Source organism: Anser cygnoides, chromosome 17, assembly GCF_040182565.1.
Source record: "Anser cygnoides isolate HZ-2024a breed goose chromosome 17, Taihu_goose_T2T_genome, whole genome shotgun sequence".
Lineage (NCBI taxonomy): Eukaryota > Metazoa > Chordata > Aves > Anseriformes > Anatidae > Anser > Anser cygnoides.
This window is the reverse complement of record NC_089889.1, coordinates 6118836-6139535: the sequence shown is the minus strand read 5'-3', so window position 1 is coordinate 6139535 and position 20700 is coordinate 6118836. Positions and strand designations below refer to the sequence as shown.

At 41.6% G+C, this 20700-nt stretch overlaps 1 protein-coding gene and 1 long non-coding RNA gene across 4 annotated transcripts in view; one reads left to right on the top strand and one right to left on the bottom strand.

Moving 5' to 3' along the window:
• Positions 1–20700, top strand: part of LOC125182793 (uncharacterized) — a 263096-nt gene that overhangs the window by 185450 nt on the left and 56946 nt on the right. The gene's annotated exons all lie outside the window — the stretch shown is intronic.
• ADGRD1 (adhesion G protein-coupled receptor D1) overlaps positions 20093–20700 on the bottom strand; it is a 154843-nt gene continuing 154235 nt past the window's right edge. For both annotated transcript variants that reach the window (XM_013173436.3, XM_013173437.3), the window contains one exon: positions 20093–20587. In XM_013173436.3, the coding sequence (XP_013028890.1) occupies positions 20492–20587 (96 nt within the window). In that variant the 3' untranslated portion in view covers positions 20093–20491. The remainder of the gene's footprint in view (positions 20588–20700) is intronic.

Here is a 20700-nt window from a genome sequence, read left to right as displayed (position 1 = left end):
CACAGGTTAGGCTTGAATTCAGTTATTCAGTTTAAGCAGAAATCACAAAAGCGCCCATGCTGTTTATTGAACAGGGTCTAATTAGTATATGGAGATAGTGATCAAATGCCTTTTGAGAGTGATTCTCTGCTTGCACATTCTGCTGAAAAATGTATGTAACTGCAGGAAAGTACCTGCAGAAAAAATAATCAACCCCAAAAGATAATGTTCTGCCTTGTGCTGTGTGACAGCTCCCGTGCTCCTGAGACCATCCAGAGCCACCACCTAATGACCCCCTTCATGTCTCGCATCAAAGGCATGAAAAGATCTGGCCCTTAATGCTCTTTTTAAGCACAGTGCCGAGCACCTTGCAGTGCTCGTGAGCAGACCGTGCTCTGTCCTCTAGATTGTGCTCCAGCCCTAACTGCTCCTTCCACTTTAGCAGCTGAAAAAGCCAAAGCCAGTAAGTACTCCAACACAGTGTGTTGTTGATAATAGTCTTGATCGCTCGTGCCTACCTAACAGAAGGGTCTCTAGCCAAAATGTCAGGAAGCATGCGAGCTGCCTGATCTTTGCCGCAGTAATAAATGGATTTTAGATTGTTCTGTTAACCTGTGGCTTTTTGGAGAGTTCTGCTTTTATTCAAAAGGCTTTTGTGGGTCTGAGAGGGGCCTTCACTTGACTTTTCAATTCTAGGTTTCATTTTAGTATTCTTGTGGTTTGAAGTGTAACATACAGTCTTTGGTGCTTTTCCCCCTTGTTTTGTTTAGAACAGAAATGAAAACCAGGGACCTGTTGAAGGAACTGGAGAAAATCCACTGCTGCTCTAACACTCTGCATCCCATGGACCTCTCGGGCCTTTGGGAAGGCCTGGAAGGAGGGAAATAACCATGGTGTGACTCCATTATAACCTTGCTGTGACTCCATTTGTGATTTAGCCATCTGGCTAGTCAGAGATATAAGTCATGGCCACCTACGAAAATTAGAGAATCTCCATCTCGATTTGAAGCTGAAGAGGGTTTGATCAGTTCAATGATTGCATTGAATTTATTCTAGTCTGAGTTTGGCATTGTTTGGATAAGAGCATGTTTGTTAGAGCTCTCTCTCTCTGCTTTAGTCAGTTTTTAAATGCTGACAAAACTCCTGCAGTTTTATGTAAATTGAAATCTAGCCTGAGTGGGTAAATAGGAGCCTTCCTTTACAGTGTCTGTCAACTAATGTGAGCTGTCAACAATTCTGTTTCCTTTTAATAAAACCGCTGAAGTTTAGCTTCTCTGATACTATCAAAAACTTAACTAAAAAGCACTTATCACTTGAAGCCTATTAGGAGATTAAGGCACTGAATTAATCTAAACGAGTTAATGCAGACACTTTATCCTTCCTAGATCTGATCTGTTCCACCTGGGTGCCATAGCATTCAGAAATGACAGTGGTGTCAGAGGGGAGATCCCTTAAGCGTCGTCAGGCAGGGAAAGGCAAACCGTTGGCTGTCACTTGTGACCAAGGAGGAATCCTTTGCAGGTACCTGGTGTTTGCAGCTGCTAAAGGCTGCGTGCATCCTTGGAGCACGCTGCTGGCTGTGGTGAGATGGCAGTGCAGATGGACAGGCACCCAGTACCGCCTCAGCTGGGTGTTACACGGGGCAAGGGTGAGGTGAAGGATTAATTCACGGAAATTGAAAGACATATGTAGCTTGAGACCTGGGCTCACAGCTCTATTCTTTCTAGTATGCAACCCTGCGAGAGGTGGGTTTTCTGAGTTCCTCATCTGTTAGACAAGGCTGCATTTTACATGGCTGTTATGAGGATGAAACTCACAAACTTGACTTAAATCTGTAAGCCAGTGCTATTTTTTTCGCTCGTTCTTCAGCTTCCTACCTGAACTGCAGGGGTGATTTTAGGGGAAATTAAGGGATCTATTAAGTTGTGGGTGAACTAGCAATAGCTGTGTTATTTCTAGGGATAAATTCTTAATATCCTTTTGTAATTGTTCTGATATTACTATTATAATTGTCTTTATTATTGTATTACTATAGAACCTCATGGCACTAAGCAGAAACCAGGATTTGGAGTACTATGTGCACTACATATACAGAGTAAGCATTTAATCCTCAAGGAAAAAAAAAAAATAAAAAAATTACATTTTAAAAGTAGATGCTAGAGAGTAGAGAGGGATAAAATGAATAAATTTAAGAGGAGGAGATTAATGGTAATGGCTCACTACCCTGTTTTGAAAGAGAGAAAAAGAATGTTATGAGAATGATCTTGTAGAGATATAGTCCAGGGCTGATGCCATTCCTAGTGCGGTCAATAATAAAGTCATCATTTTATCATGCTTTGAGATGTCCTTGTAAGACACAGGAAAGTATCATTCATTAATGTTGTTACGGAAGTTAACACTATTAATAGTCCAGGACAGCTCAGAGGTAGGGCAGAATGAAAGGACTGTGCTTTAAAAAATCATAAGGGTAGAGAAGTCCTACCACTAAACATTTCTCAGATATACCGAGAGGCCAGAAGATACTATCAATGGCATCATCTTCAATAGTCTTTTAACTATTTTCATCTATTTGGGATGAAGCCAGCCCAAATTACTCATCCATGCTGGATGGGGCCTTGGCCAACCTGGTCTAGTGGGTGGCATCCCTGTCCACAACAGGGGGTTGGAAGAGGTGATCTGGAAGGTTCCAACCCAAGCCAGTCTGTGGTTCTCTGATACTCTTCTGGTCTCTGAGGATAACTACCACAGAGCTTTTGGTCTATCTGTTATCCGTGTGTATTTTTTTTGGCCTAAGCCGTGCTGAGATAATTCAATACATTCTAATGTTCATAGAAAAAAGAATCTAATGAATTTGAAAACATCAGACAAAATGATGGATTTTACAACTGAATTTAAGCAAACATTGATGGTGCAGTTCATTGACAGAAAACTCGTTGTGCCAGGCTGATGCTACATGACCAGTTCTCTTTGTGCCACACTGAGCCTGGTGAGAACAGAGGGGCGGGAGAGGCGTTCTTTGTACTGTTTGCAATCCCGTCTTCAATCCCCACCTTTCATGTTCTTATTGGAAGCATTTAATTTGAATAGTCCTGAGGACAGATTCATGAGGGTAGGGTGAATGATTTAACGCTGATGGGCTGCTGTGTAGCTCCTTTTTTGGGAAAGTGCAGGCCTTGTTCTTGAAGCATAATTTCCTTCATGAGGAAATGCAGTGTGAGGAAGATGTTGCACTTCAGAGAATATATACCTTGCTGCAGAAGATTCTTTTTTCCACCTCAATATTTTCAGATTGCCTGGAAATGTCCCTAATGTATTCATTAGAGAGTAGATGGATCAGCATGGTACAGAACTAGAATGAGAGTCACACTAGGAGATGTGAAAACACAATATTGAGATAGAGAAAGAAATTCTTTTCATGTACGGAATAGAAATACTCCGAAGATATAGTATCTATGCTTGCTTTCCACAAATACTTTTCTTCCTCTTCTTATATTTTGATTCGGAAATTGCGTTTCTGTATGAAGACCTTGGGTTTTGTTTCATTTTTTTTTCTTTCTTTTTTTTCTTTTTTTTCCTTTTTGAAGAGGAATGGCACAGACTATAAACTGACATCTTACTTCGTAATGACTTGCTCTGAATTCCTTGCTGGTGACTAGAGAACCACAAATGTATACTGAGATGAATAATGGGAACAAAAGATTATCATATTATTTGCTTGAATTCAGCAGCAAACTCTGATTTGTGTGTTTGTTTCCCAAGAACATTCAAGTGTTTGACCTAAATAGAAGAAATTACCATGAAAATATGAGGGCAGTTTACTGTGAATTTTTATCGGACGCAATATTTGATGCACATTTTTCTATTTATTTGCATTTTTAGAGGCCTAGTAAGTGACTAAATGTTTTCCAGCTGCTACAGTGTACATTCAACTGTGATATTCCTTTTTTTAAAGTACTTAATGTTTTTGCTATCAATCATTTCCATAGTAGAATGGAAACCACCTGACTAATGCAATTAAAAATGCTGTGGGAATGCCAAATGGTGAATATTTGTTATAAGGTTTTAGCAAACAGTCTGAAGAATGGTAGTTACTATCAGGTAGCTAATAAATGTCAGTGGCTCATCCAGTTCCAGAATAAGAGAAATACATGAGATAAATCCTACTAAGTGATGAGAAGTCTTTCCGCCAACCAACTCCATTGGGCTTTAAATTGAAGGGCTCATCAACTAAAATGGGATGGAATAATGTAGCGTATTATTAATAACTTTTCCTTGATGTTTGAATAATGTGGCAGATGAGATTTATTCAAAAATGTCAGTAGCATTTCTATGAGCAGAATGTTTGTATCCCCAAATTTCACTTTCTGTAAGCTGCCAGTCAAATTATGATGGTCTTATGACAACCTGCTTTTTTATGTTTCACCTTCCTCTGCTGAATTGGAATATAAAAGTTACAGGAAAATTAACAATAATGCAAATGCAAGATAAGAATTCTAGTCAAGCTTTAGGAGGATTTTTTTGGAGAGAAATATGTGTATGTTTTATTCTTTTGGGTATACCTCAAATGAAATTATAATAACATCGGTGTGGTTGTGAGAATATTGTTGTCAGAGTTTCCATGTGGTAGACCATCCAGAAAGTACTTCAGAGGAAAAAATACAGTAGATTTCCTGTTCCCTAGATGTGGTCAGTATCGTTCTCATGAATCTGATCCCAATTTTGTGTAAATGCTACTATAAAAATAATTATTAATTATAATTATTCTTCCATTTCTCCAACTATTAAAACTGAGATATGATGGAACAGTTTCTGCCATTCCACTGTAGCATTCTAATTGACTCCAAAATTTTCGGTATTGTCCCTAAAAGTGCTGTCTTGATTTTATTTATTTATTTATTTATCATAAAAGAACTAAGTTCACTTTCTGTGATGACCTTAAATGATTACCGCAGGCATATGCCACTAATGCAGAAATGAGGTGGAAGCAAGTAAGTCCTGCATCTTCTTGCATTCCAGTTCCTGACAACAAATGGGATGGGAGAGTAAGATAGCTGGCCTTTCACAGCAACCAAATTCTTCTTCACTCCATATCAAAAGGTTCTTCCTGAATACTTAATTGACCAGTAAAATTCCTAGTGAGAACACAAACCTAGATGAGAGTGTTTCTGGCCAAACTGGGTGAGATGGGTACTATAAGAGTACTGAATATGCTTAGGTCCACATAGCACTGAAATACATAAGATGTATGATTTTATCCCAGTATTGTGTGTGTGCCTGTCCTGTGAAGTGCAACACAGTAAATTTTCAGATAAAACACTGGCTTATCCCCTTTGGGATAAATGCCCAGTTTCTGTCCATGTTCCCACTTACTGTGAAATTAGCTTTATAATACCTCAGCCTGGCTCTTCTGGAAAGCGTTTGGCATCTCAGAAGCTTTAAGACATGACCTATCTGAAAGCTGTAGTTCCTACTACCACAGAGGAAGGGGTCTTCCCTGGTGCTTTAGCATGTGTCCACATCGTCAGTCCTTGTACCTGATGGCGATGATACCTACCATTCGTTGCATTCCCAGTCCATATGGCTCCTAGGTTGGATTCCTTCCACCACTTCAAAGCAGCCGTTCCAGGGGCAGCATCCGTGCCCTCAGTGCCCCAGGACAGCCCTCGTATCTTCAGAGTCAAAAGAGCAGCGGTGGTGGGCTCTCAGGCGAGGATACAAACAGGGCTAGCAACCCCTGCTGAATTACCTCCTTGAAATGGGTATGGGTATTCCCTCCCCAGTGGTGGCTTCATCCATAAAACAGAGTCGTCCTGACACCACCTCAACTGTTGCTGATGCTGGTACAAATACTGTTGAGGCTGCACCGCCATGTTGTGCTGCTATTTTTTTTTTTCTCCTTTGGTCTCCCAAGACTCATTTCTCTGGAGGGGGAAAAAACAACAACAACAAAAAACTCTCAAATGTCTAAGTACTGGCGGCTTTTGTGCGCATCCTGATGTTTCAAAGCCAGGAATACTCTCCTGGATTTAGAATTTGCAGCAAGGTTGCAGATAAAAAAATCTGATATTAGACACAAAATAGCTCAGATTTTCAGATCTATAAACTTAAATGTACATCTGTGTATTGATATTTACCCATGTGAAAGTCGGTAAATATCAGTGAAAACAGATCTCCAAAGTCTACAGCTGACTTGCAGTTTGACTGACAACTTGGAAGCAGAAGTTCGGTTGAAATAGATAACTGGGGTTATATTAACTTCATAAAAAATATCAGGTCTAACTCGAAAAATCCAGCATCTTTTAACAGAAGTCAAGTGATTCCCTCATTTGTCTGGCCAGCTTCTGTCAAGTTCTTGATTAAATCTTTTCTAATGATTTCTACCTGAATGAGAGGCAGAGAGAGGGCAGTCACAAATCACTTCTTGGACACTCTGACAGGGATGTGTATGATTCATTTATGTTCAGCTAGATGTAAGTCCTTAACTCTTCCTCTTAACTCTATGGAAAAGGGCATCATCAGCAACAAATATCCAAAGGGTGTAAATTCTAAGAAGGGAATTTTCTGCTGTGCTAGAGCTGGTGGTTGTTGGAAAATTAGAAAAAATATTGCAAGTTCAGGAATAAATATAATAGTGAAAAAAAGAGAACTAGTATAATAATAGTAGACATTTAAATCATTACAGTCCTTTTATCTCATGCATTTTGAAGGCAGCAACAGCTGGGGGAGAGGCCTACAGCCTCCGTAGCTCACCCAGTGAGTGCTTCCCTAGCATTAAACGTGCTCAGTGCACAATCCCACGTTCCTTGGGTTTGGCCTTGCAGATAGAAGGGAGGGGGAAAAATATTCTTTTCCTCCTCAACCATTTTTTGTCTGTTCTTCTTCTCTTTTATGTCCTTTTCCTCATAAGGTTGATTGTAAATATCACCTTTCCTGACAGAGAACTGGGCTGCTGTGAGCAAGATAACAACACATGGTTTTTCTCCCACTTTCCGGATATAAAAGAACATTTCTTATTCTATTTGCTTTGTTGCCAGCTCTTATCTGTAATTTAGATCATAAGCCAGACTGTCTTTTTCCAGGAACATTGAATAATATAATGGCTGGGAGATTGTGGGGAAATTTTCTTTTTTTTTTTTCCTTTTATCTCTCTTTTTTTTTCTTTTTATGTTTCAAAATAGTCTTGGAAAACTATTCATACTCTGTAGAAAAAGCAGAAACAAAAGTCTTTTTTATTCTTATTTTTGACTACTATGCCTGGTTCTTTTAACATGTTGGCTTTCCCTTTATCCTTTCAGGGCCCCTTTCGGGGCCTTCAGTGATACTGAAAGACCCAAGTCAGGGCCTGATCCAAGTCTTACTCCTGTTAGTGACAGGAATTTCTGTCATCTACTGGCTTTGAATCCTACCAGGGAGGAATCCTGTACAGCGAGGGATTCAGGTCCTTGGAAGGATTTCTGGCCTAAGGCTCCGGTTAAGGACAGCCTCCAGAAGGAGACACTCAAAGCTTCAAGACTGATTTTAACAGGTTCTGGAGCAGGCCACACAGAAAGCTGCTGTGCACAAAAGGTGCAGAGATGGGTCAGAGAAAAGAGAGCCCAGAAATACCAAGCAGGGAAAGCAAACTTAGGAAGCATCTACCTATTAAATATCTGCCTCTACTTTTTGGAGAACCTCTATGTTGCTCTCCAGAGCAACAGTTTCTTCTTTGCTTTCCACTCTCCCTGTTTTCCCTTCCATAAATGTCTTAAAGGAGTTTCTGTTAAGAAAATGGAGTCGGGGATAAAACTAAATCCAGAACCATGTGATTCAACTTCAGTCATGGACATCCTTCACAGGCTGTCAATTCCCTAGTAATTCCTGAATCAAAGGCTTAAGGTTTAATGGCAGATTTTCACTCCTGTGATTGGGATGAAAATGCAGTAAATTCCAGCTTGCATATCCAAGGCAAGGTAAATCCAGGTGTCATCAATCTCAGGTCAAAATTGATAGTTTTGTGCTACATAGAAATCCTTTCTTAGCTGAGCCCTCGCAGACTATCAGAGAGAGAACTAAAGCTGGAGAGCAACTGCAAGAAGCATCCGTGCAGAGCCTGCCTCGAGTCAAGGATGTAAAACAGGGCCCGAACAAGGCCCCATCCCCATAGAAAGTGGCACCTTCAGAACCCCACCATCCTACAAATGCCCAATTGAAAACACAAAAGCAACAAAGGCAGCGTTCAGCCAGCTGCTGCCAACTGAACCGCGGGGCCAGCCCAGGAGGCAGCAGGAGGAGTAGAACAGCTTCTGCCTTCTCGTGGTGCCAAAAAGCAGAGAGGGGAGATTACGACCTGGATCAAAACCCTGGTGGGGCTGTGGAGTTGGTCACAGCTGCTAGAGAAGTCAGCTAGAGACAGGCCCTCAGGTGGCGCGAGCACTGACCTAATTGATGACAATTCGGTGCCCTTCCAAAGCTCCTTGAAGAGGATGTTTTCAGAAAGCTCTGGGCCAAGCATGGATCTCTGTGAATGTGTGTTTGCAAACAAGCCACTTACCGCCCGGGCTTTACAGATAGCCTCAGTGTTCTCTGAATCATGTAACCTCAGCCTCCCCAGCCAGGCACAGCCGTACCAGATGAATGTGGCAGATGCAAATCTTAAAGGAAAAAAGCAGAATGCAATGCAGAAATGAACATTTACAGTATCTGAGGTAAGTGCTGGCAAGAGCAAGTAAGAAATGCCTGAGGAGTTAAATAAACAGAAGAGAGGTTTATGGGAAGGGAAGTAACCAGCCTGAAAGAATGGAGAAGGGAAGAAGACCTGTGAATGTATGTGATTACCTTGAACAGAGACCAGCTGCCTCACAAGTCCTAGACAAATACAGTTTGACTCGTAATTAATTTCCTTGTATAAAACCAACCATCTGCCAGAAGAAAAGCAGAAGGTGGAAGTAGCGTATCCTCTTCTCTATACCAGTCCTAGAATTAATAAGCTAAAAGCAGTAGCACCCACAGACCACGTAAGAAATAAATGCCTATAGTTTATGACATCTGCTCTGGCTTCACTTGAATGGATACCACCAGATAAGTGAAACAGAAGAGTTTTGGGAATGGCTACACAAGTGACCAAAAAAACAGGTCAGTGAAGTTCTTACAGCATTACAGGTGCCCAGTGGCGGTGATGCACTTAAAAAAGAATCTTGGTTGTCAAATAACGTGATATCTGGAATTAGGGAGTGTTAAAAATGTTTTAAAATGTCACAAACTAAAAATGCAACTTAAAGTACAACGAGGAATAAAAGAAGTGTTTGCACCTACTGGGCAGATTAGAAATGTATGTTTCAAATTTCTCAAAACTGGGATGCTGTCCATTTGTGCAGTTAAAACAAGGGGCCAGAGTCCTGGTCCAGCCCTTGTGCTCTGCGGGGAAACCATACAGATAAATTAAGTAGTTAATGTAGCTATGAGGAACGTCAAACACGACGCACTGTTCAGCTTTTCTCCCTACAGGCTTTCCTGGTTTTCAGACATCTATCAGGCTATTAGGTCCTCAGTGGTACTCACCCTTCAAGGTTGTTTAAACAAGGGTGATTTAATGTGGATTGCAACCTTATGGGCACAATGTGACCCAGTTCGCAATTTTTTTTATACTTTTCAACTCACCCAAAGCTGGCAGCAATGAGGAGCTCCCTACTAGACAAAGGCTGTAACAATGGTAGAAATAAAACGGCTGTAGGAACTGCTACCGCATGGGTGGGAGAGAGCTTGCACCTGAGTCAGACAAAGAGATCAAGCTTGACTTTACAGATGATGCATTAATATGCTTTAGTATCGTGGCTATTGTGTATGAGAATTTTCTTATTTTCTGGCAGGAATAAGTTGAAGGAGTAACAGTGTTTTTGGTCTTGACAGCAGGTGACCATTCCTGCTGTGGTTATGGGAATGCCTGATTGAATAGGTTAGGAAATATTGCTTGTTGTGGTCCTCCCAAAGGCAGGGGTTAATGTGCACGCTGACACCGTGGCGCTCCCTCTGCATCCCACCAGTTCTGCAGGGGCTTTCCTGGACTGAAATCATATTTTGGCCATGCTGGGATCAAGGGAGAGCTGGAGGACGTGTATATGCGCTGTATGCATTGCACATTGCCTCTGTGGAACAAAGGGAGTTGGTGCCTATGGCCCTTGGCCTAAACGGAGAATAAGACTGCACCCGGCCTTTGCGTTACTTATTCAGCATAGCAGTTGTTTTTTTTTATTATTTTTTTTTCCTCCTTAAACTGAGTTTCTAAGCTCTTACTTGCTCAGCTTGGCAAGTACAATGTTTCACAAATTATAGTACACAGAAGGAAACTGAAGTTAAGCTGGTTTGAGCTTCCCAAGGAACATTTCTCATAGTGCCATTACTGAGGCTGTTATCTGAAAAATAGCTCTATTAAATGAAGAGCTTTGATATGTAGGCAGAAAATTATCTGATGCTTCTTTCCATGTTAAGTTATGGTACTGTTGCACATGCAGGAGGGACTGTATTTTTCTTGCAGAAAGAACCCTTAGGTGTTCATAGGACCAAACGTTTTCTTAATGGGAAGATGTTATTAAAATCTGTGCACTAAGATGCTTTGTTGCCTGTCATCACGAGTTATGGCTGATCTAAAAGTTACAGGGGAAAGACAAACTATTGTTTCACTGAGATTATGCACGTGCATTAGATCTGCAGGAGGATTTGGGCGGTGGAAGGAAGAGGCCGGCAGAGCGGGGGCAGGCTGAGCGAGCGATGTGGAGTGCTGGCACCCGGTGCCATGTCAGGGCTGGGGGGCATTTCGAGGTGGGAGCCTTCCTTCAGCCCGAAAGCGAGACCTCTATGCTTGTAGGAAGCAGGGCTAAAGAAGACTTGCTTCTCTTGTGTTTTCTTCTAATTATTTTAGGTGGGTTCCTCTCAGCATAGCAGCTTTCGTGGGGACTGCTGTTGGACACCCATGCACTGCTGTTGCCTGAGCCCCCACGCAGAGCTGTAATGGCAGGAGGCAGCGAGCGCTGGACTTCAGGCTCTTCAGTGCCTGGATTTGCAGTGCCTGTGCCTTTTGTAGGTCTAGTCCTTTGATAGAGTAGAAAATAAGTTTGATTTCAGAAGTTCCTTTTAGTTCAGCCACCTTGGATTCAAAGACAAATTACCCACAGAAGTGACTTTCCTGAAGTCATGGCACAAATATTACCCTTTGCCATCCGCTGAAATCCTCCTAGGTGGCTACTCTGATCCATATAAGCTCTGCTCTTAAGATGGTAGAGCACAGCATGAGTTATTTTATTTTGCAGTACAAATGTATCTTGTATTGAGTGTCTGAGGCAGGCAATTCAGTAAGTGTAAATAATAACTGATTTTGACAGAAATGCTTTGTACGCTGGAGACCCTTCAGACAAGCAGAGCGCTGCTTTCACACGTTTTGGCCAGCTGTACTGTAGAACAGAACGCAGAAACCCAGATTTGTGACACTCCAGGTGATTTCCGCTCCCCTACTGGAAGAGAAGAAAGGACTGCATTGCTTCACTGGTGGGGCTTCTTTGTCTGTGACAAATGCATTGACACGACTTTTCCTGTGATTATTCATTTTCCTTAATGGCTTTGCAAGAGAGGAAGTTCCTTGACAGCGTTATGGAAGGAGGCAGCAAGCATGCTGTGGCAGATAGGGGGTGAAAGGCATGTAATATATCCTGGCTCTGCAGATGTGCTCTGCTGAGAAATGCGGCGCTCTCCCCTGCAAGATGTAGGCAGTGCAGGTTCCTACCCACTGCGGGGCAATCCGTATTTTTAACTGGGGGAGGGACACTCCTGAAAATGACATAAGCAGCAAAGAAAAAAAGAACACAGAAAATATAACACACACCATGCACGTTACAATGAAGTGCTGTGCCTGAGAGGTGCATGGCCAACGGGTACCAATTTAGCCTTTGCTGCACTGGGTCTGGTGGCCACTGTCTGACCTTGCCCCTTGCCTGGCTGGGCTGTGCAGCTGGCTGCAGGCACCCGTGTCGGGCGCTGCTGGAGCAGATCCCGAACTGGCAGCAGCAGGAGCCCCGCGGGGCTTTGTGCAGCAGCCGGCACGCACCGGGGCTCTTCGATCTGCTGCCGCCGTGGGGCCCTCCTGGGAGGGCGGCGGAAGGGGTTGCAGGAGCTGCACCCAGCTGGCTGGGGCACGACAAAGCAGCAAAATGCTTTCCACGGTAGGAGACCCACTGATGTTAGTGGGTGTCTTGATTCAAAACTTCATTCTGCTCAGCAGACGTTTGTGTTTGTGTGGATAACCACCACATTCAAGCAGCCAGGGATCGGAGATCTGGCCGGCAGTATTTCCTGAGCACCCCGCAGCCCGGCCTGGCTGTACGAGTTTCACATGCGGTTCTTTTGCGCCGGCATGATTTAGTCTATTAGTTGCTGGTGTTATTAACATTTTTCTCAAACTGTTTTCTTCCCCACACAATGTACGTCTTGTGCATGGAAGCTTTGACACATTAATTAGCTGCTCTGTTTCAGGCTGGGATTGAACACCGTTCCCACCGCCTGAGTAATGGTAGAGGCTCGGGAAAGCTGCTTAAAGAGTTTTCAGCATTAATCCAGTCTTTTGCTGGGTAATAATCAGCCACTAGTTTTGCTATCCCTTCAGTCTGTACGTAGAAGAAATGATTTATAGCATCACCAAATAAAGGAGGGTACTTTTTATGGTTTGGCTTTTAAGAACTAACTCTGAGAGACCTTTTGCACGCTGTATGTTGGCTCGCTGTCGTTGGCAGGCAATATCAAGCAGCCTTTCAGGCGTTTAGAACATGAGACTGGAAAAGCCCTTCTGGGTCAACAACTGCAGCTGAACAGTGTTGGAGGCAGCCGCAGAGCATAAGGCTTTTTTCTGTGCTAAGCTTTTCAGATACACCCCCACACAACAGTCTTCCTACTTCCAACGGGAAAATTCTGTTTGCAGGTTTTTTTGTTTGTTTGTTTTTGTGTGTGTTTTTTTTCCATTTTTTTTTCCCCACTGATAGCAACTCCTCAAATCCAGACACAAAAGTTTAGACAAATAGCTGTTCCCTTCTTTGTTTGACTGCATAGCACGGTGCTGGACATTTTGGCGACTCCTGTGGCCTTTCATCTCTTCAGTAAAACTTGCTGCCCATCTCAGTTTGCAGCAGGGGAAGGTACGAGTGTGTGCAGTCAGGAGCACACAGTTCTGCAGCAGCCTCAGCACCACTGTCAGACTGTGACATGATGTTATAAAATATTGCACATAGGGGCCAACAACACGGCATACGCTCCAGGGTAACTGTACTGACCCATTTTCGTAACGCTTCTTGATGCCAGCTGAGATTCAATGTGCTGAACCTAAAATCTCAGAAATAATGAAATGCAACTAAGATTAAATGGTTGTTGGCCTATGGGATATATTAAAAGTAGTCCATAACGAAGCCAAAACTAGCCATATAATGTCCTGCAGTTCCTTTCGTGTAAAGCTTACAGGGGAAATCTTCATCTCAGAGCAGCAGGCCAGAACAAGGATACTGCCTAATTAAATGCAATCCATTTTCATGATTAGGAAGGTTAGGTGTGAACCTCAGTGACACAGGAGGTAGGTGCCAAATAAATTGCAGCATAAACTAGTAAAATTCAAGGTATTTACCAATCACATACAAAAGAGCCCATGAATCATCTAATTCCATGAAATAAATTAGCATAAATTGTATTAACTAATTAAATTACTTAAAAAAAAAAAAAAAGTTGTTTTGATAAGGTGGCGTTGCGTCCTCTTGGTTTCTCCCTTTTTTTGAAAGTTCGTATAATGAACTTAGAAAATTTAGAAGGCCAGCCTTTTAGGAAAGACAGGTAACTTCTAACATATCCTTCCATCGTGGGGTTGATGTGCAAATTTGTGTTATTTTATTGACTACCCATCTGAGATTTCAATGCATATTGTTTAATCGTAACATACAATATTCATTTTAGCAGTTTTGAAATGTAGTCCACAGACTTTTTTTCCTTTTTTTTTTTTTTTAATAATTATGCACTTTGCTGCTGCTGCAGAAAGCTGTCTGCACAAATAGTCACAGATGCTCAGCCTCATGCTGCCTGGATCCTGAAGCCTCCCACGCAGTCATCAGCAGAGAGTGTGAAAGACCCAGGGGTCAGCGTGAGGACTGAGCTTTGCCCTTCTCCCTCTAAAAACTTCTGCTCATGCCCTCCCACCCCCAATCGTCTTCCCTCTTTTTTTTTTTTCCTTTTGGAGACAGTAAAATATGACAAATTAGCGGTACATGAGTGGCTGAGTGAGAAGATGTGCTCACATCTGGTTGACCTGTGCAGAATCTGAAACAAAAGTGCCAGAAGGAAACGTGCTGTAGTCCACATAACACAATTTTCAGTTGTCCAAATCCTACATCATAAAGCCAATATTTTCCAAGTTGAATTCACTCTTTGCTGCTTAACTTGAGAAACTTTGGGAGGGTCAAAATTTGCTTTCTCCAGACCATTAGGTGCACAGACTAAAACGTAAACCTTTTGTAATGACAGACTTGGCAGACTTGAGCCCTGTACCTCAAAGTTTATTTTTGCCTTCAACAGTTCCATACATTATTCCAGATTTGCAAGAGATAAATGCCTGTCTTGGAGACTGCTTAAAGGACACGTGCAATGCCCAATCCAGCCTGCTTTTGTATAGCAGCCATAGAAAACAAAGCGGAGAGAGAAAACTCCAGTTGCTTTTGCTATAGGTAAATTAGGCAGCCTGAAAGCGCTCTGCTGGGAGTTGTCCTTAGGAATTAGCAGCTGGTCGAGGAAGCTGTTTTGTAAAGATGCGCTGAGCAGTGCCTAAAAGCCGTCCTCAAGACTCAATATTTCTGTCATGTGTCAGCACCTGGTGAACACACTGATGTCAGTGTTACATTTAGTATTGTAATCATCCCTGACAAGATGAAATATGGTCTTTGAATTCCAGGAACATATGGGATTATTGAGAAAGAAAATTGTGTGAACAAGGGCAATTATAGCAATAACTATCCATGGCATAGACTACACTGAGTCATCCAAGCATAACATGGATATAATGAAAATATTTTTAAAGGCAAACATGATGTAAACCAGTGCCAAAATTATCTAATTTATTATTCTGTCACGAATGATAAATGTAAAAAGAGAAAGAGAAGAAGAAGGAAAAAAAAACACAAATTCTGTTTCACAGAATAACGAGAAAGCATTCCTTTGTGCACTCCTTGCTACCTGATTCGGGTGTTTACAGAGGTAGCGAGGCTTCTTTGTAATGGGTATTTGAAAGACAATGAGATATGTTTCCCATCTAAATTCCAATCTGTAATTTCTCAGGTTATTCATCACTACAAAATCCCCCTCCTATTTAACTTCCTGTTGACACCCCACCATGTCTACACAGCCATGCAATATAGAGGAGGCAGTTGGCAGCCTATTTATTATAGCAGAACTAGCTTTAACCTTGAAAATGTCATCTACAGGATTGTACCCCTATGATGATGAGCTTTTGGAGCTGATTGCTCTTTGAGATGTAACTCTTCTGGATTTACATGATCATTTTAAGAGAACGGTGAGGGTAATAAGGTTTGACTACAACATGCATTAGGAAAATTAGTCATAATTTTTGTTTTGCCTTTCATTCTTACCCATCGCCCTGCTAAAGGGTGAAACTAGTCCTAGAGCCAGAGCTGCAGTCCCTGAGGCACTCAGATGAGGCGTGAACCTTGGGCTGGTTTTCTGCTTTGGTTGCACTCAATTCCAGAAGCTCTCTCCCCGCTACAAAGGCTGCGTGTTGACTGTCCTGGAGAGACAGAGGACTCCCACCTCTTCGATGCAGCTCTGGGGCATCATAAAGGTAAATCCTTCTGCTCTGAGGCAGCATATGTGGCAGGTGGGCCTGATTGCCCTACTTCCCATGCCAGGTTGCTGCCATGAATCATTTAGACTGCAACCACATGAGAAGGATGTCCCTACAGCTGTAGGAAAAAAGGAGAGTGGAGAAATCTCTGACTCCATGCACCAGTGATTAACGAATGCCATCCATTGTAACAGGAAAAAATGGAGTGTAAATGTGGAAAGCAGTAGAGGAGGGGGGACATGGAAAAGGTTAGGGCCACACCATAAATGCTTTTGTCCTCAGCACTGGAGCCAGCAATAGGTGAAAGAACCAAAGTTACTGTGTAGCATTAGTATTTAGTAATAAATGCTCTGCTTGTCAACTGTGAGTTTCAAAGCACTTAGTGAAGAGGATGGTATCATTATCTTCACTTCACTGATGGGATAAACACATAGTCAGGAAAAGTTACTTGCTGAAGGGCTTGCAGCAGGGTAAGAGCAGAGCAATGACAAAACCCCTGCTTTTTCTGAAACGACATCCTTTCTGACCATACCTGTGCTGCCAGACACCGAAAACATGGGCAACTGGCAAGAGCTGATAGTCGCCAGAGCTGCTTGGCTGCAGGAGAATGCAAAACAGCATGGAAAGTTAACTGGCACATGCACCCCTCTCTTCCTGTACTGCAAGTTCTCTGTCCCTAGCCACAGAAAACAGAGGGGAAGATGCTGGTGTGGTGATAGGAGGAGACTTGGGAAAGAATCCTATATTCTGCAAATACATGTACACATACGCACATGTGCACACACACACAGATACACAAAATATATGTGTACACTGTCTCCCCATCTCCGTTACATTCAGAGACCTGGCAGAATGAGAAGTTTTCCCTCGGAGGCAGAAGCTGACACTTGGAGCTCTGTTTGTCACATCCATAAGCATCATTTCTCACCCAGGTCTCGACCCTGCCCAGCTTATCGGAATAGTTGTGATAGGAGAAATAACGTGTTGCAGATGCTTCTGGAAACAAGCTCCATCCTTAAAGGGGAGCGAATGTTTGTCCTCAGCATATTCTGTCAGTGTAAACTTCAATACAAAAACACTGGGTGCCCAGTACCTGGGCCACGGCAGACCACGTGATGCAAATATGATTTCTCATACGAGTTAAGCTCTGCTTGTTTGAGCATAACGCTAATACTCATAGGGAGCCATCATTTTTATACTCATGTATACTCATGCCTGTCAAAATAATAATTTGAATGAATACAAAGTTCTTTTAGGAAATTAAGATTTCTTATTTATTTGGGGGAAATAACAAACAACAAAACTAAATTATTTTTCTACTTACTGGCAAAGTCATTCCTGCTACATTATGTATTTTAAAACTCACATCTCATTCAATTAAGATTTCATACCATTGACAAAATGATGCTATCCTGAAAACAAATATTGCAAAAGCTGCTATATACAAGCCCATAAATAAACTGCAAGATTTCCAAGCTTCAAAGACTGAGGACAGGAAGAGATTGTTTAAAGAGTCATTTGCACATTTCTTATTCAGTACATTTGCTGCATTCAGTACCAACAAATACATTGAATCAAACAAAAAGAACAGACTCGGATGGCAATAGAAAACATTTTTTCTTTGCATTGTTTTTTCACAAGATTATCAAAAGCATCAGAAACCCCATCCACAACCTAATATTATAAATACCGTGTTCTAACTCCTAACCTCATGTGACGTGAACAAGATACACTGCTTCATCACAAGCAACGTTCAAAAGTTAAAGCATGGGATGCACGTTATCCTCAGCGGATCTCAGTAGGTACAGCATAATGATGCTGCCTCGATACATAATACATCTATGTCACATTCTAAAGTATAAAGCCAAAAACGTTTTCATGCTCTTCTTATTTTTGGTAAACAATTTTAAAATATGGTATACCTGGATGAAAACCAGATTTAGTCCTTCATACTACTGGCATTTGGTACTGTCATTTGTATGTCACATGCTGTTTTCAAATGGATTTTGGGCAGTGACGTGGGTGACCAATGTACATCCAGCACAGGAGGAAATGGATTTAATGAAAATCATATAGAGAGGATTATTCTTAAAAAATATTATTAAAAAAAAAAAAAAGCCTTGATATGTCCTGTTTCATTCATAGAACTTTTTGTGCTACAATAAAATGATTGGAAGAGAAAGTATCAAGGAGGGTCTAAATCTATATCCATGGTCACAGTGTTAAAAACAAAAGCAAAACAAACAAAAAGAAAAAACACACAAAACAAATGCTCCAGTATCAAAAAATATGCTTAAATATGTTGTCTGCACACAAAATAGACACTTCATACTCTGCTGTCACAGTACTGTTACAATCTCCTCCGTATATTCTGAGGGCTCCTTCTGCTGCATCTTTTGGGAAAAAAGAAAAACATTCTCAGGCCAAGAAAATTGAATATATTTGCAGAGCTGTAAGACAGTCCAATGTATAAAAAGCTAGGAAAAAGCCATACACAAAAGCCAAAAAAAAAGACATAGAAGTTTAGATATTTAGCTTTCACTGACCCTCTCTTTATAGTTAGCTGTCAACAACTTGTGTTTATTTACCAATAGGCAACACAAGATTAGAAGCCTGTATATTTTATGTATGTATATCTATATGCATATATGCAGTGTGTCACATTCTGCTCTGTTCTAGCTGCATAAATTCAGTGTATGTCTGGGAAACCGAAATAATTTCTGTAGACTGATTTAATTTGTAGCCACAGACGGATTGTGGGGTTTTGGTTTGGTGACCGTACCGATTCTTGGCCAGGATGGAGGGAAGTCAACGGGAGATGGAAAAGCTTGGTCCAAATTGAAATAGATTGGTTTTGTTTCGTTGTTGTTGTCATTTTCTTTGTACAGGAAGGATACATGGAGAAAATTTGCTTTGGATCAATAAAAAATGAAACACATTGATGTTTTCTAAACTTTCAACTCCATTTCTTTTGGATGAAGCTTTTCACTAAGTTCAGTCCTAACTGATGCATGCTTCCTCTTCCCTAAAGATCAATTTATTTATTCTTTCTAAGATTTACTATCCAATAAACAATTTCCAGCCTGCACATCAGGGTGCAAATGCCTTTTCTCTTCAAAATCAGTAGCAGGTATCTTGCTAGAATCACTGGGGCCAGAAGTCCTCCTTTTGTAGTGCTTTGGCAGCCCATTAGGGCAGCCTGTGTAATTCCTTGGTAATTCCTACAACCCAGTACACCAAGTGAGCTGGGGAGACACCTACCGCAAACAAGAAGAGCTGGGGATAAGGAGATGTGGCTGCAAAGCCACTCTGCGAAAAGGGGCTCATCTTTGGCAATTACTCTCGGGGACCCTGGCTGCTGAGTAAATCCTAGACCAATTCACATATTTAGGGGCTCTGACCGCCTCGAGTGCTCACAGTCTGCTCTACGCCCAGCTGGAAGGGTTGATCTCTTGCACAGCCCAGATTGCACTCTCTAGTGATCCAAACATCACTTTGGTGAACCTACAAAATACTGGTCAGAAGAAAAATTACAGTAGTTTTTTCCCCTTAAAGATACTTCATAGCAGTACTAAACCAGGAGTTATTAAGTGCTGAGCGGAGTTTAAAACCACAAAAGACTCAGCAGAGACCTATTTAAAAGATGCCTGTAGGTAACAATACATAGACTTATTTCTAGTTTGGCTGTCTTCACAGTATACCGTTGTGTTACTTCTTTGTGGTTGGAATTCAGTGCCTCAATCTGACCGGTAAAAGGAGGAAGAAAAGTCACAGTGCCAGGTTTGGATTTCCAAAGGCTGCAGTGCATTTGCAAAATGCACTTGATGGACTTGATGGTTGTTGATTGCATCCAAAGGTTCAGCCAGAGCAATACAAACACTTCGTAGTGTGATATGTCAACAGACACAAATCAGTGATAGAAATGTTGTGGACTGCTGTAGGAAAACCTTTGTCATTTCTGCCTTGTATAGGTATGATGTAAACAGCAATATCTAAAATACTAATAGGCCACGTATAGGAGTCGTACGTGTTACGTATGCTGTTCATGTGTATAGGGACGTGTGTATATTAGCCTTGCTAATTCCACGCCCATGTCTGGCAGCTGAATAGCTTGAATTTGCTTCTTCCTCAAGTTCTGGTTTCTTTGTAGCAATTAAATTAATCACCACACTACGTATTTTGAATAAGCGTCAATTCAATAATTGCATTCTGTAAGGTAATAAATGTAAACAGAGAGTGCACAGCAAGACCAGAATTGCCCCATTACAACATCACAATGGGAAACGTTTTATTTTGGAGCATAAAAATCCATCTTTCCCGAGGTATGTTGCCTTTCCTCAGTTCTGGGAGCTGGAATGGTTCAGACAGAATAAGCCCTTCTTGCATACCTAGTGTTTTCATCATTGCTGACAAAACCATCCAGTGTATATTTGTGCTAGTTACTTTTAGATACTGCTAACAGGCAAGTGGTAGAATGTGGTAGTTTCAAAGGCAAGCAGATGAGGGCTATTTAGTTGACAAAATATGGCAATTTCCAATTTATTAGGCAGTGATTAAAAAAGCAGTTTTCTACTGATATTGACGGTGAGAAAAAACTGGTGGACACTGTGTCAGAGGTCCTGAATGTATGGCTTGATTTTCACTGAGGAGCTGGTATTACTGTCAGACTGCTGATAAATCAATGCGGTTGGCTGAATTGGTGCTTTTATCCCAGGTGTTCAGCTTTGTGGGGGTTGTGCCTGGCCTGTTCCCAGTCATCTAGAAAAAATAATATTGAAAGTAGATTTATTTATTTTGCTAAACCACTCTTGTCTGATGAAATAAAAGCTTGAAAGCATCTATTTAGGTTACAACGTTGTCACGGAGTCTTG